This window comes from Eurosta solidaginis, chromosome 1 (assembly GCF_040869045.1).
Source record: "Eurosta solidaginis isolate ZX-2024a chromosome 1, ASM4086904v1, whole genome shotgun sequence".
Taxonomy (NCBI): domain Eukaryota; kingdom Metazoa; phylum Arthropoda; class Insecta; order Diptera; family Tephritidae; genus Eurosta; species Eurosta solidaginis.
The window spans coordinates 84,789,951-84,802,543 of NC_090319.1; the positions used below are offsets into that span (position 1 = coordinate 84,789,951).

The following is a 12,593-nucleotide window of genomic DNA, read 5'->3' on the forward strand; positions in this document are numbered from 1 at the left end:
ACCGAGCTGCTGCAATATACATACATACGAATGTGCAAATAAACCAATATACCAATATAACAAAATAACAGTGTGGGGGCAGGGTGACATACATACAGACAAACACACGAATTCCATGTATTTTGTTTTTGTAATTCTCTGGATTAGTGTCAAAAACGTACTGCGCGAGAAGTAAAAATGTTAAAGCAGCTAAACAAAAGTACCAATTTCCATTCACCACACGTAAGGTTCCCCGAAGATTAAACTATTTAGCCGGTTGAAGCTTTTTTTCAAGCTCGCTTGCCAAAGGGACTTTCAATAATATTAAGGGCACTTTAGCACTTTCCCTAGTTATCTTGTTTTCTTCATGCTAACACCGACTGTAAGTTAAGTGCAAGGCAGAAGTGTAAACAAAACATTCCTAATTATTGATTCAACTGGGGCCTGTTCCCACCGTGTTGGTTGAAACGAAATTGTCAAATGAAGCTATCTTAAGGATTGCTATTCTCTAGTTAAATTCTAACTAAACTGGAGATAGTGAAAAGAGCCCTTAGTATTTAGTAATCATGCAAATTTTTTCACTCTCACTAAAACTCTGTTGGCAGATAGCCCAATATGCCCAACACTGGTGTTTGTATGTATGATACATGTATGTATGTGTGTAGATGTTCAATGAATTTATTTTGAGTACAATATTTAGCGTGTTATCATGTTTATTTTGATTTTGTTGTAATTTTTTTCCTTACTAACATTTGGATAACTCAACGGACGTAATCGCTCATAATCCTCTTGTCCAGCTGTATCCCACAAAGTCAGATTGTATTCATTACCATCGACTGTTATATTGCAGGCATGGTTATCGAAGACTGTTGGTATATATTCTTCAGGGAATTCGTTTTGTGTGTATGTGATGAGTAGGCAGGTCTTGCCGACCATACCGTCTCCAACGATTGTGATCTTAAGGGGACGTAGACTTCGCGCCATATTGCTTGTGCGGTTGTTCTTTTTGTTGTTGTGCGCTTATGGTGCTGTTGGGCTTTGTCTTGCTTCTTATTGAGATTATATGAAGTCCTAATACTATACGTATTGCACCAGTTTGAGCTGCAAGAAATAGAGAAAAGAAAACGCGTGAGAAAAAATTGTCATTTCACTTGTTTGAAGGAGAAGTGTAAATGTAGGTACATATATATAGAGGTGTTTCACACTATCTGCCCCGCAGCAAAGACACTAGACAAATTATGATTGTTTTCATAAAATACATAATTCGGTACTAGCGCTCTGGCCCCAGACCCCGTGGACCCAGAAAAAAGTCCTTAAATTAAGGAATGAAGGGAATAATTTTTATCCAAAGAAAATTTATACACAATCAAGCAAAGAAAGGTGCTGCAAAGGAGGTTGGTGTACTCGATGAATCGACGTCCCAATTCGCTTGTGAGAAATTAAAAGGAGGCAAGAGTTTCCGTGTGCAAATCCTATGATATCAGATCTACAATGTTGCTCACATCTTTAAAGAGAGAAGATTAACTACTAACTAGACGGCTAGCTAGCAACAGCAGTAATGTGGTAGGTATGGGCAGCAGAGAGAAACCGTAAAGCACTTGTTGTCTTGTTGTTGTTGGGGATTGTTATCGAGTTGATGGTCCTTTGCCGGATGCAGATCCGGTACGTTCCGGTACTAAGCCCGACCATCTCGGGAACGATTTGTGATGACCACATGCGACCTTCTAGGCCATCCCGCCTTCCCACCCCCAGATCCATAAGGAGTTCGGGGTCACCAGAGCCTCGGCTGTCAATGAAACAGGATTCGCCAGGGATAGGTGAGGTTGACAATTGGGTTTGGAGAAGCTATGTATTGCGCTGGCAACCTGAAAGGGCTGCGCTACAAAAACCCCTTGAATCCGGTATTACGCCTCTTACGACAGGCATACCTACCACGGATATATTCTAATCCCCTAACCCGCTGGGGTGCACTTGTTGTCTTCGTGTCCTGCGCTCGCGCGTTCAAGGCTTCAGCTACTAGGTGCCGAAGAGCTGCCAGTTATCGAAACACCTATTAACCTAGGTCCTAGAAAGCTTCAAGTTTACTTGCCAAGGGGACGGAGTTATTTAATAACTAAGCACCGATACCTAAGTGGAGTTTTTCCGTTCTTGTAACACTATGGACATATACCCTAATAGCTTAACGTCATTTCTTCTCAAAGCCATTGAAGGGATAATAAAAAAAAAATTAAAAGTGCGATACATACATTTTCTCCAATTTGCGTCGAACTGCTTTTAAACATGTTCCCACAGATTCGCGGGACATTATCTACATATTTTACGTAAGCCGGATGCACTTTTGCTGAGAGGGACTGTTTGCGAAACCACTGCAGAGGAGCGACTCTGATTCGAAAAACTTTTCGTAAAGTATTTTAATGTCCCTTTCCCCGGGCCAGGTATTTTGGTGTGCTAGGCTAACTCGTAAAGCCGAGCAAGGACGAAAAACTATTCTGCTTAACACTAAATGTGTACACCAAAGGCAAATTAATAGACGCTGCACTAAACATAGTGGTTATAAATTGACAAAGCCTTGGAATACATGGAGTAGCAGTCTTCCTAGACATTGCCCGGGCTTTCAACAATGTCTCGAAATGGGCTACCATGAAAATTATTAATTTCAGTAAAGCATATACAGAGAAAAGTCCTTCGAAAGTTTTACTGACCTCTACGTGTTGACGACGGCCACTACGGAAGAAGATTTAATGACAAGCTGTAAAAACTTTATGCAGACATGAACATAGTGACACAGCGGTGACGCTGGTTAGGCCATGTTATGCGAGTGAAAGATGATGCGCCGCCCAAAAAAGGTATTCTTATCGGAACCCGCCTATGGAAGCAGAGGAAAGGGCGGCCGACATTCCGCTGAAAGGTCCAGGTGCCAAAGGAAATACATTCCGTTAGTGTTACCAATTTGCGGTTGTTAGCCCAACGAAGAAGCGACTGGAACAACTTCTTGGACGGTTAAGCGCCAATTAGGTAAGTAAGCAATATTCAGCCTTGAAATGACAGCGTTCGCAGATCAAGTTGCAGTAAAAACAAATGGAAAGCACCTGCCAACATATAGCTCTTTGATTTATCAAGACCAGGCACGTATACATTTGATCTCAGGTTGACCGCCAACGCGGAAACGACAATTCTGACATTTTTTACTGCTAGGTATACGGTCCCACTAGGACGGGTTGACCTTCAAGGGGCACACAGTACAAAATATCTAGGGAACATTTTAAACAGCAACTTTGCGTGTTATAAGTAAATTTAAGTTTTCGAGCCCATCTTGATACAAGCTTCATATTTTCCACCAGATAATGGAATATGCATCAGGGTCATATCAAAAATACTAGATTTCTTTTTTTTATTTTGTAACACTCTAATGTGCATTTGTATACGATGCCATGCGTTATCAACATTTAATCGTTCCAACATCTGCATTACCTCCGCCGTTGCTGTTGTTTTTGTTGCTGGCGTTGCCGGTTTACGGATACTCATTCAATACCACATGGTACACATGCGCATGCGTACATATCATTGTTGTTGTCATTGCCGACTACTATGCCACCTTAATGAGGGAGAGTGCGTGGAATGCCAACAACACCAAATGGGGAGCAGTGAAATACAAAAAAAAAAAAAAAAAACACCGGCAGCCAAACCAACACCGACACCGGAAATGTTGAGCTAAATTGTAAACAAAAATTATATTATGGTAGTTTGGCAATGAGGAAGTAAAGTAAGTGAATAGGGGAGTGAAAGAATATAAAACTGTAGTGGAATTCACTAACTTATAACGATGCGCTTTGTCCAGATTTTAATTAACGATTTTGTTGCTTGCCTTATCGATTGTAGTATTCACTAACTTAGTTTTAACGACTCGAAATAGTTGATATTTAAATTTCGTTTTAATAGTAGAAAGGTGGCAGCACAGCTTAACGAAGCCAAAAAAATGCGAAAAATAAATAAATTCCGTCCGTATACTACCTGCTTTTAAAACTCATTATTGTGCAAGTGTTTACCTATTTTAACAAAAGGTAAGTAAATGCGGTTTTAATTTCATATTTCTCGACATAAACAGTTTCTCACATTAAAATAGAATGGCGTCAACAAGTAATAGCACTCAAAGAAGAAGCCGTACCACAGCAGAGTAGCTAAGTCAGATGGTGCATTTGATGGAAACTCCAGGATTAGCGGGATCTAGGTTTTTAAAGCTGCACGGAAAAGTCGAATGCGACAAAAAGTGGAGCGAAATGTTCATCTTGTGATAAAACGTACGCCAAGTACTCAAATGCCATTTGAGTTATAAATAAAACAGCTTTTCGTGTTTGAAAGTATTTAATTAAAGTTCCGATTTTCTTTCTTAACTAAAATTGCCAGAAATATTAATTTGGTGATTTTTAAGGCAGCCAATTTACTTGCCGTTTATTTAACAACACAGCTGATCGTCGATAAACAAATATCGATACAAAATTGTTACTGACGCCCCGATTCTAGTGTGGTAACAACTTTCTTCACCACGGTAACGAAATCATGTGGAAACTTCTACACCCTTTTGGTATTCTATCCGCGAAAGTAACCGGATAATTTTTTACCCACAAAAGTAGGTGGTTACATCGAAATAACCACACAACAGCTGTTGTTTAGAAAAAGGCAAAACTGAAAAATAAAGAATTGTAAGCTCAAATAAGTAAAGATAATAGTAAAAAAGTGTTGCCTCTTGCTATACTATGTATTTGTTTACATTATGTACTTTCACATAATAAATTACAATATACCTATGTAGAAACTGATTATGCATATACATACACATCATCCCGTTTATTCGTTAACCTCGTATCTACAACAACTGAGACATTTTCGGTAAAGCGAACACGGTTGCCACACCATGTTTTCATTTGGGACCAAAATTCATCGAAAAAAGGACCAAATTTTTGTTTTATTTTATTAGTATAAAATACAAAATTTTAGGATGTTTCTATATAAAATTTTACTAAACATACTGAAGACTTTCCTTTAATTCAAGCTGAACAAACAAATATATGTGCATGCAACCAAAAATGGTACTATATTTTGACATAGGATAAGTCTATGTCTTTCACCAAGCAAACGTTGTGAACCTAGTTTTGGTCACAAAGCTCTTTGTTCTAGAATTATTGTTGATGGCAATGAAATAAAATATATACTGCAGTTAGGTTTTAGTAAGAAACGGTTCAAAATTTGCGTTCTGGTGTTGCCGAACTATGTATGCGGAAAACTCAGTAAATCATAAATGAAACTAGCCAATTTTGTTAGTGCTATTTTTATAGATGCTTACTTTTTCCCTTAACGTTTAAACTTCATATCAGAGCCTAGATTCAGTAAGTGTGAGTTTTGATCCCAGGCCTCAGGGGTTCTGCAAGCACCTATGGGAATAATTTTATACAAAACATTTGTTCCGAAATCAAATCTCTTTTGCATTTGCTTCCTTCTGTCTTCGAGTTAAAATATTTCTTGTGCCAAGATACTTAATTTTCAATTACCTTGCGTGGCTTAACACCACAATAGTCCTGGAATTCCTTGAACTCATTGAGCTGGGTTAGAAAGATTTAAATATCAACGTGCCAAACGAGAAGTAATGCATAGAATTTATTTGTATAAGTTTTGAAAGTGTTAGGCTCACGGCAGAGAGCTCGCTATAAGCTCTGCTAGGCGAGAAGCAATTTTTATTTTCATATATTTTACATACTGTTGTATAACCGATCGAAATATCTAGCCGTTATTAATATTATAAAAAAAGATTTTTTTTTTTTTGATTTGTCGGTTATTTCATCAACAATTAACGACAATGTGTTTGCCAAAACTTTTCTTTTTAATGCCTGGCATAAATTATATCCTAGGTGAAATGTTATTGTTTTGGTACATTTTATTGACTGAGCATTTTTTTATGGTGATAGTTCCATTGAAGTAAATTCAAAATTACATGGGGGCTAACGAAAGTGTGGCGAATTTTTGGGCAATATTGTGAATTTTTACCTGAGTGAAAAAGAAAGAAAAGTACCAATCGTGGCTATTGCCTCAAAAGGGACCAAAATTGAAGAAAAGGGACCAGCGGACCAAATGGGGTTGGAAGATACCATTTTTGGTCCAAATGGACCAAAGCGGCAACCGTAAAAGCGAAGACAACTACCTTTCAAATTTCTTCACAGACACTGGTGAGTTCTTTGGTGATGAACTGGTAACGATATTCGGTTACATAATTTTTTGGGTACTATTTTACCGGTAACGCTCAGAATCGGGACGTGAATAACGAAATCGTTATAGTTATCGATTCGCAAATAAAGCGATGGCAAATGTGGTTTAAAAAGTTATGGTGATTTCTTTTCTACACCAAAATGTCGCCACTTTCAGCGGCAAACATTTTTAAGATTTTCACTTCGCCCTGTGAAATTATAGCCACTTAAAATGTTCAGTGCCACCCTGCATGACCTGAAAAGAACAAAAATTGTAACCATTTTTACAAAAAAATGCAGTTCGTGTGTCTGTTCGCTGTCAACTGTGATCGCAAATTGCTTTTGAGTGAGGCATGATGCGACTCATATGTACATATATAGCATTCGCTTCAGCTTCGTTTGATCCATAGCATTCGATTCAGCTTCGTGTGATTCATCAGCCAATTGACAGGGCTGTTTTCTGCACCATCAATGTCAGTGAGGGCAAGTAATGTTGCATTTTTCGCCATTTTTAGGGGTAGGTTGTTGAGAAAAGATAATGATGCCCTCTATTGAGGCTAAGCTGATTTTACAACAGAACACAATTTTTTGAAGGGTTGGCGTGAAGGCGACATTTTCGTGTAGAAAAGAAAACACCATTAGTGAATTCCACTACTGGATGCATTTGTTAGGATGGGTTCATTGGTATGGAACTAAGATATCGATATTGTTCCTTGCATGTTTGGGTTCCATACATATTTCTGTTTGGGAAAGTCCATTGGACCATAGTTTTCTATTTCAAGCCTGCGCAATTTTTAAGAATGATGTCGAAGAAAAAAATCTACCCAAACTAGCCGCCATATATCTACATTAGGGTGGTCGTTATAGATAAAATAAATGATTTTTTCCAGTCTAACCCCTTCAGAAGGGTCGCAAATGCATTATATTTTGAGTTGAGATCATGCGTTTCTTTCTGATAGCCAAGATATGGCATATTCCACTCAGGTGTCGATATACATATATGTGTTCTTAATGTACGCACAGCAAGTCAAAATTAGAATAAGTAAGAACGATACCGGTTGGCACAGTCTTTATCTTATCGTTAGGTGCCTTTGCAATCAAAAAATCAATAAACACACATTTCTAAAATGTATGTACATAGTAATACACCAATGGTTGTATAATTTAACAATATCTACTAGTACCCTGTGGGGAAATTACTAACTAGTTACTAAAATTTCGACAATGTCCCTGTCAAAGTCATCTTCATTGCAAAAGGCACTACACCAATCAGCCTAGCATATTCTTTTTTTTAATGCTGGAGCCTGATTACGTAATTGCGTAAGAAGCAGGATCCTTCGAAAGCAATTTTCGTAAGAGCAGGTCTACGGAAAAACCTCTTCACTCGGTTGTCAAACTGATAGAGGGGTCACTTGAGGACAAATAGTTTGGGCTGGGTGCCTTTCTTGATATTGAAAGAGCCTTCAACAATGTCTTACCAGCGGCGATTGAAAGGGCCCTCTAAATGCTGGGATTCGAATCAACTCTGGTAGAATTCATCAGCACATTCTTGAGTGGCAGAACTGAATCGACGGAGTGGGGGAGCCATGGCTTGGAGAAAGGCCCAAGGAAACTGGCAGTTTCAACAGGGGCGGACCATAGGGAGATTGGTGTTAGAGGCGTTGGTTCCACATTACAATTGAAGAGATGGTTGGTGTCATGCGGGGACACATCGCATGCAGGACATACATTACGTATGTCGGGTTGATTCTGGACAAGTAAGAGTTTAACCTGTTACAGTATCCAGAACGTAACTGGGCCAGGGTGACTCGTATCTCCCTTGATAGTGTGGTTTCTTCTTCTGCAAGAGCAGGAAGGTTCACCGGGCGTATCCCGGCAAAGGCGTTTACCGATTCCGTTTATGCTGTCTGTACCTTGGCATTATTCTTGACAACAAACCGTCATGTAAGTTTAATCCGGAGGATAGGCCTGGTAAGGTTGCCTTGTACTGGCAAAGACTGGGAGTAAGTGGTTGCAATAAGTGGGTCCTTTCGTACAACACCTGCACTGTCACTAAACTTAATACTGAATCGGTTAACATCGTCCGCAAAATGGTCGTATTGTATGCACTCCAGCATTCTGACCGACATCGACTTCATCCCTGGCAGGATAGACCATTGTGTGCCGGCTTCCGCTCTTGTTGCCACATTCACCACTTATATTCCCTGAAGAGATGAATAATATGGGCGAATTTAAGGTGTCTGTCAGTGGAGGCTTTGGGACTCTGCTGGCCACTTGCTCCCTGTTGCTGGACGGGTGGGCCTGGAGTCAGCTAACGTGTGTCGAGGTCTTTCTGGCCCATTGTTGACTTGAACAACTCGACAGCCGCAGCTTTGTTAGTAATATGGGCGACGACGAGGTGAAATCATTCAGTCACTTTATGCTCAGCCATCCAGCCTTCGCAAAGACGAGTCCGTAAATATCTGGGCCGGGACGTATTCATCTCTCCGGAGTAAATTTCCAAGATCGATGTGTGCCTTATTTGAAGCTTTATAGTTACCGCGCAGCGATTCGCTAAATTACTGGAAACTAGTTTAATCGTTGGAGTATGTCGTAAACAGACCAATATACAAGTGTCCAAGTGAGCCGTTCCTTAACTGCATAGCTACCACTTAAACTAACTTTAGCTTATCTAATCATGTCCTTACACGGATACAAATTCCAAGGAAACAATTTATTTCTTCTGAGTGGTGGGGGAGAGCGCGACGAGGAAGGGAGGTGGTTATGGGCAACTCCGTACCTTTAGCTTGTTTCGTCGTCCTCTCGCCTTCCAAAGAATAATTGAAACGGAAAATGGAGATACTATTACAAGACATGGATTATAATAAAATAAATATTTTTAACAAAAAACGTAAGCAAATCTGACAAAATTGAATCGAAGGATTCATTGTAAATGGGTTCTAGCTTTTCATTTCCCGAAAAAGTCAAAGCATTAGTTCCGTTAATTATGAAGCGTCCTAACTGACACAGATCAGAATTGATGAACATTTTATCTTACCTAGAGAATTTTTAACGGGTTCGAAACTAATAATAACGGAAAAATCGAAAAAATACTTCTCTAAAACTTGGAAAAACTTATAGTTCTCTACATCCTTCTTCAACTTCTCTCCAAACTTTAAAAATTTATAGTTTTCAAGCAAATATTCAAAGTAATCTTAAATTCCTTTACAACCTTTGATACATTTTGAGAAAGTTATAGTCACATTTTGAAAATAGAATTTCTTACCATACAAAAAATACGACTGTTGAAAAACAACGCTTGAGATTTGAGAAATATGTTTGTTCTCAACTTGAATCAAGCTAAATGTTTATTTAGTAGAAGTTTTGTACTAGTAATTAAAAAATCTTCAAATAAACTCCACAACAGTCAAATGTACTAAGCTAAGGGTCAAAACCAAACGCTTTCTCTCAATTCAAGTGCCAGGCAATGACCGTAAAGATGCTTCCAAAAACTTAAAATGTATTTTAGAATATTTAATTGTACTTCGTAGGACTCATATGCCTACACATCTTCCTTCCATAGGAAATCGTCGTATCAAACTTGTCACATCTTTGCATGTAAAGTATATTTAGGGCGGGCTAGTAGGAATTCATTTTTTTCGGGTCGAGGGATTTTCCCTACAGGCTATCGGTGCAAATATGTATATTCTTTCAAATATGTCTGCGCATTGCAAAATTTCTATGGAAGTAGAAATAGCAAAAAATTTATTTGCTAAAGAGCGAATACCTATGTATTTGAGATACATATAAACATATTTCTAGAATTTTTTTAGCTGGCAACTTAGCTGAACTTATGAAGGGTAACATGAGTTGGGACATTGCACTTTTGACTTGTTGTTATCACTATTGCAAAAGATTCTTTCAATATAAATTTTAACTTCTATGCGATAGTTTAAAAGTATGAAACAAGATATGAACATAAACGAAACAACCATCACCTGTGCTGATTTTTTCCTCCTGTAACTTTTTTCTTAAATCTCTTGTTGACTATGTACAAAATGGAATTAAGTTTAGCAGTTTGTGAATGAAGTCATTTGAAGCACTGCTACAACAACAAAACAACTTAGGCGTTCATGGGCAGTCACGCTACTGTGGCCCTGCTGGTGGTGAATCGGCCATAACCTCACAAAATTTAAAACAATCACTGGCGATTGAGCGTTTTTGAGGTTATGGCAGAACTGGAACCCGTTAGGCCAATCCTGTAAGCATTATCTACCAAATCCGCCAATTTTTTGTAAGATCTGCCTTTTGATCCTTTATAACAACTTTTATATCAGATTAAAAAATAAATAAAAGAAAACAATTTTAAGCACTTCCTTTGTATATGTAGATGGACAAAAATCAGCAAGAAATACGTGCTTATACAAAGACAAATTCGTGCTGAACTTTGATTTTTTAATTTTGACATAGAAATTGTAAAAATATTTATGAGAAATAAAAACATATAAGTGGGGCGCAAAATCACCTTCTAAGACTTTCTACCTAGGTGTTGCCACTCAGAATGTTTCAGAAGGTTGCCACCTATTCGAAATTAAAAAAAATTGCATGAGATATGCCGATAGGGGTATCAAGCGAAAGGTATTTCACTCCGCATTACAATAGGAACATTTTTGAGTAGGGTTGCCATTTAGGGTTGCCACCTATTCGAAATTAAAAAAACTTGCATGAGATATGCCGATATGGGTATTAAACGAAAGGTATTTCACTCCGCATTACAATAGGAACATTTTTGAGTAGGGTTGCCATTTAGGGTTGCCACCTATTCGAAATTAAAAAAACTTGCATGAGATATGCCGATATGGGTATTAAACGAAAGGTATTTCACTCCGCATTACAATAGGAATATTTTTGAGTAGGGTTGCCATTTAGGGTTGCCACCTATTCGAAATTAAAAAAAAATTGCATGAGATATGCCGATATGTATATCAAACGAAATGTATTTCACTCCGCATTACAAAAGCACATTTTAGAGTAGGGTTGCTTTTTATGGTTGGGGTAGTTAGACGAAATAGTACTCTACTTACTAATATTCTATTAAAGCTTTAAAGGAGAACAATAAATTTAAAAATCTTCGTAAAAAAACTTACAAATGATTCGAGTTAATTTTCTTAATTTCACAACACGCTAATAAAATTGAAATGCAATATCAAGGCACCGTGGCAAATTCTAGCAAAATATATTTAAATGCATATTTTTGGCAAATATGAAATGAATAATTGCAATTTCTCACAGATTACTATTAGAAAGACTTCTCCCCATAGCAAAAAGATATCTCACCATGGTAATTTGCTACCATTGAACACTAGAGGCATATGCTCAATTTGAAAACGACATCTAACCATTTAACTACTTACCAACAGATGGCGCTTAGGGAAGTAAGTTGACATTTAATTAAACTAACTGATAATTGTCATAGCTGATAGTTGTCATTCGTGAAATTTACAAGTTTTTGGAATGTAATAAAATTGTAAGACTTTCATAGTGTATAAATAAAAAAAATTTTTGAAATTAAGAATTCGGCGCATGAAGATTCTCCACCTAAATAACTTAGTTCTCGATTTCACTAATTTTCATAACAATTCCTTATACTATAGGCTGGAATTACCCATTTCAAATTTTTCATTCCAATTCATTTTGCGGTTAGTGTTTGATATGTTTTTGAAATCTATATTTAAGGAAATCAAATATTGGTAAGTAAAAGTATATAATATATGTACATATAAAAAAGTTGAGTTTGATTAATGATGACATGTAGAACAAATTATGTTATGTGGCATACTCGAAGATTGCCGAGCAAAGATCGGTCGCCCAGGTACTATGTCTTTATATATGGACACATTTTTTGCTGATTTGTGTCCATTTATATAAAGGAGGCGTTTAAAATTTTTTTATTTTCAACTTTTTAGTTCTAGGTGGAAGAGAATAGTGCTTTATTTATTAGAAGGTGAAAAACTTATTTTTATTATGTCAGAATGCATACAATTGTTGTATGTATACAAAATAGTACCTATAACAAGTTTGGATTGCTGGAAGTAAGTACGTGGCTTGCTTACTCTAATTATTTCGATCCGTGCGCTACCAATCGGAACTTTTTCCCTCTTCCTTTATCAAGGTGTCTTAACCTATCTGTGAAGTTTCACACTTGTAGCTCTATAAAAAATTACTTAAAAATCGATCGCAATATTCCCTTAATTCCGTACGATTTTTCTAAATATTTCAATCCGTGCGCCCCCTAGCGAAACTTTTTGTAATATGTTTTATACTATCATCGGCCTCTGCATTAATTTTGAAATTTCAAGTCTCTAGCTCATCGAAAGTTTACCTAAAACCGGTTTAACT

General features: G+C 37.5%; 1 protein-coding gene across 3 annotated transcripts in view; it reads right to left on the reverse strand.

The window, feature by feature from the left end:
* RhoL (Rho-like) overlaps positions 1-12,593 on the reverse strand; it is a 49,287-nt gene that overhangs the window by 2,286 nt on the left and 34,408 nt on the right. For all 3 annotated transcript variants that reach the window (XM_067758939.1, XM_067758938.1, XM_067758940.1), the window contains one exon: positions 730-1,080. In XM_067758939.1, the coding sequence (XP_067615040.1) occupies positions 730-963 (234 nt within the window). In that variant the 5' untranslated portion in view covers positions 964-1,080. The remainder of the gene's footprint in view (positions 1-729; positions 1,081-12,593) is intronic.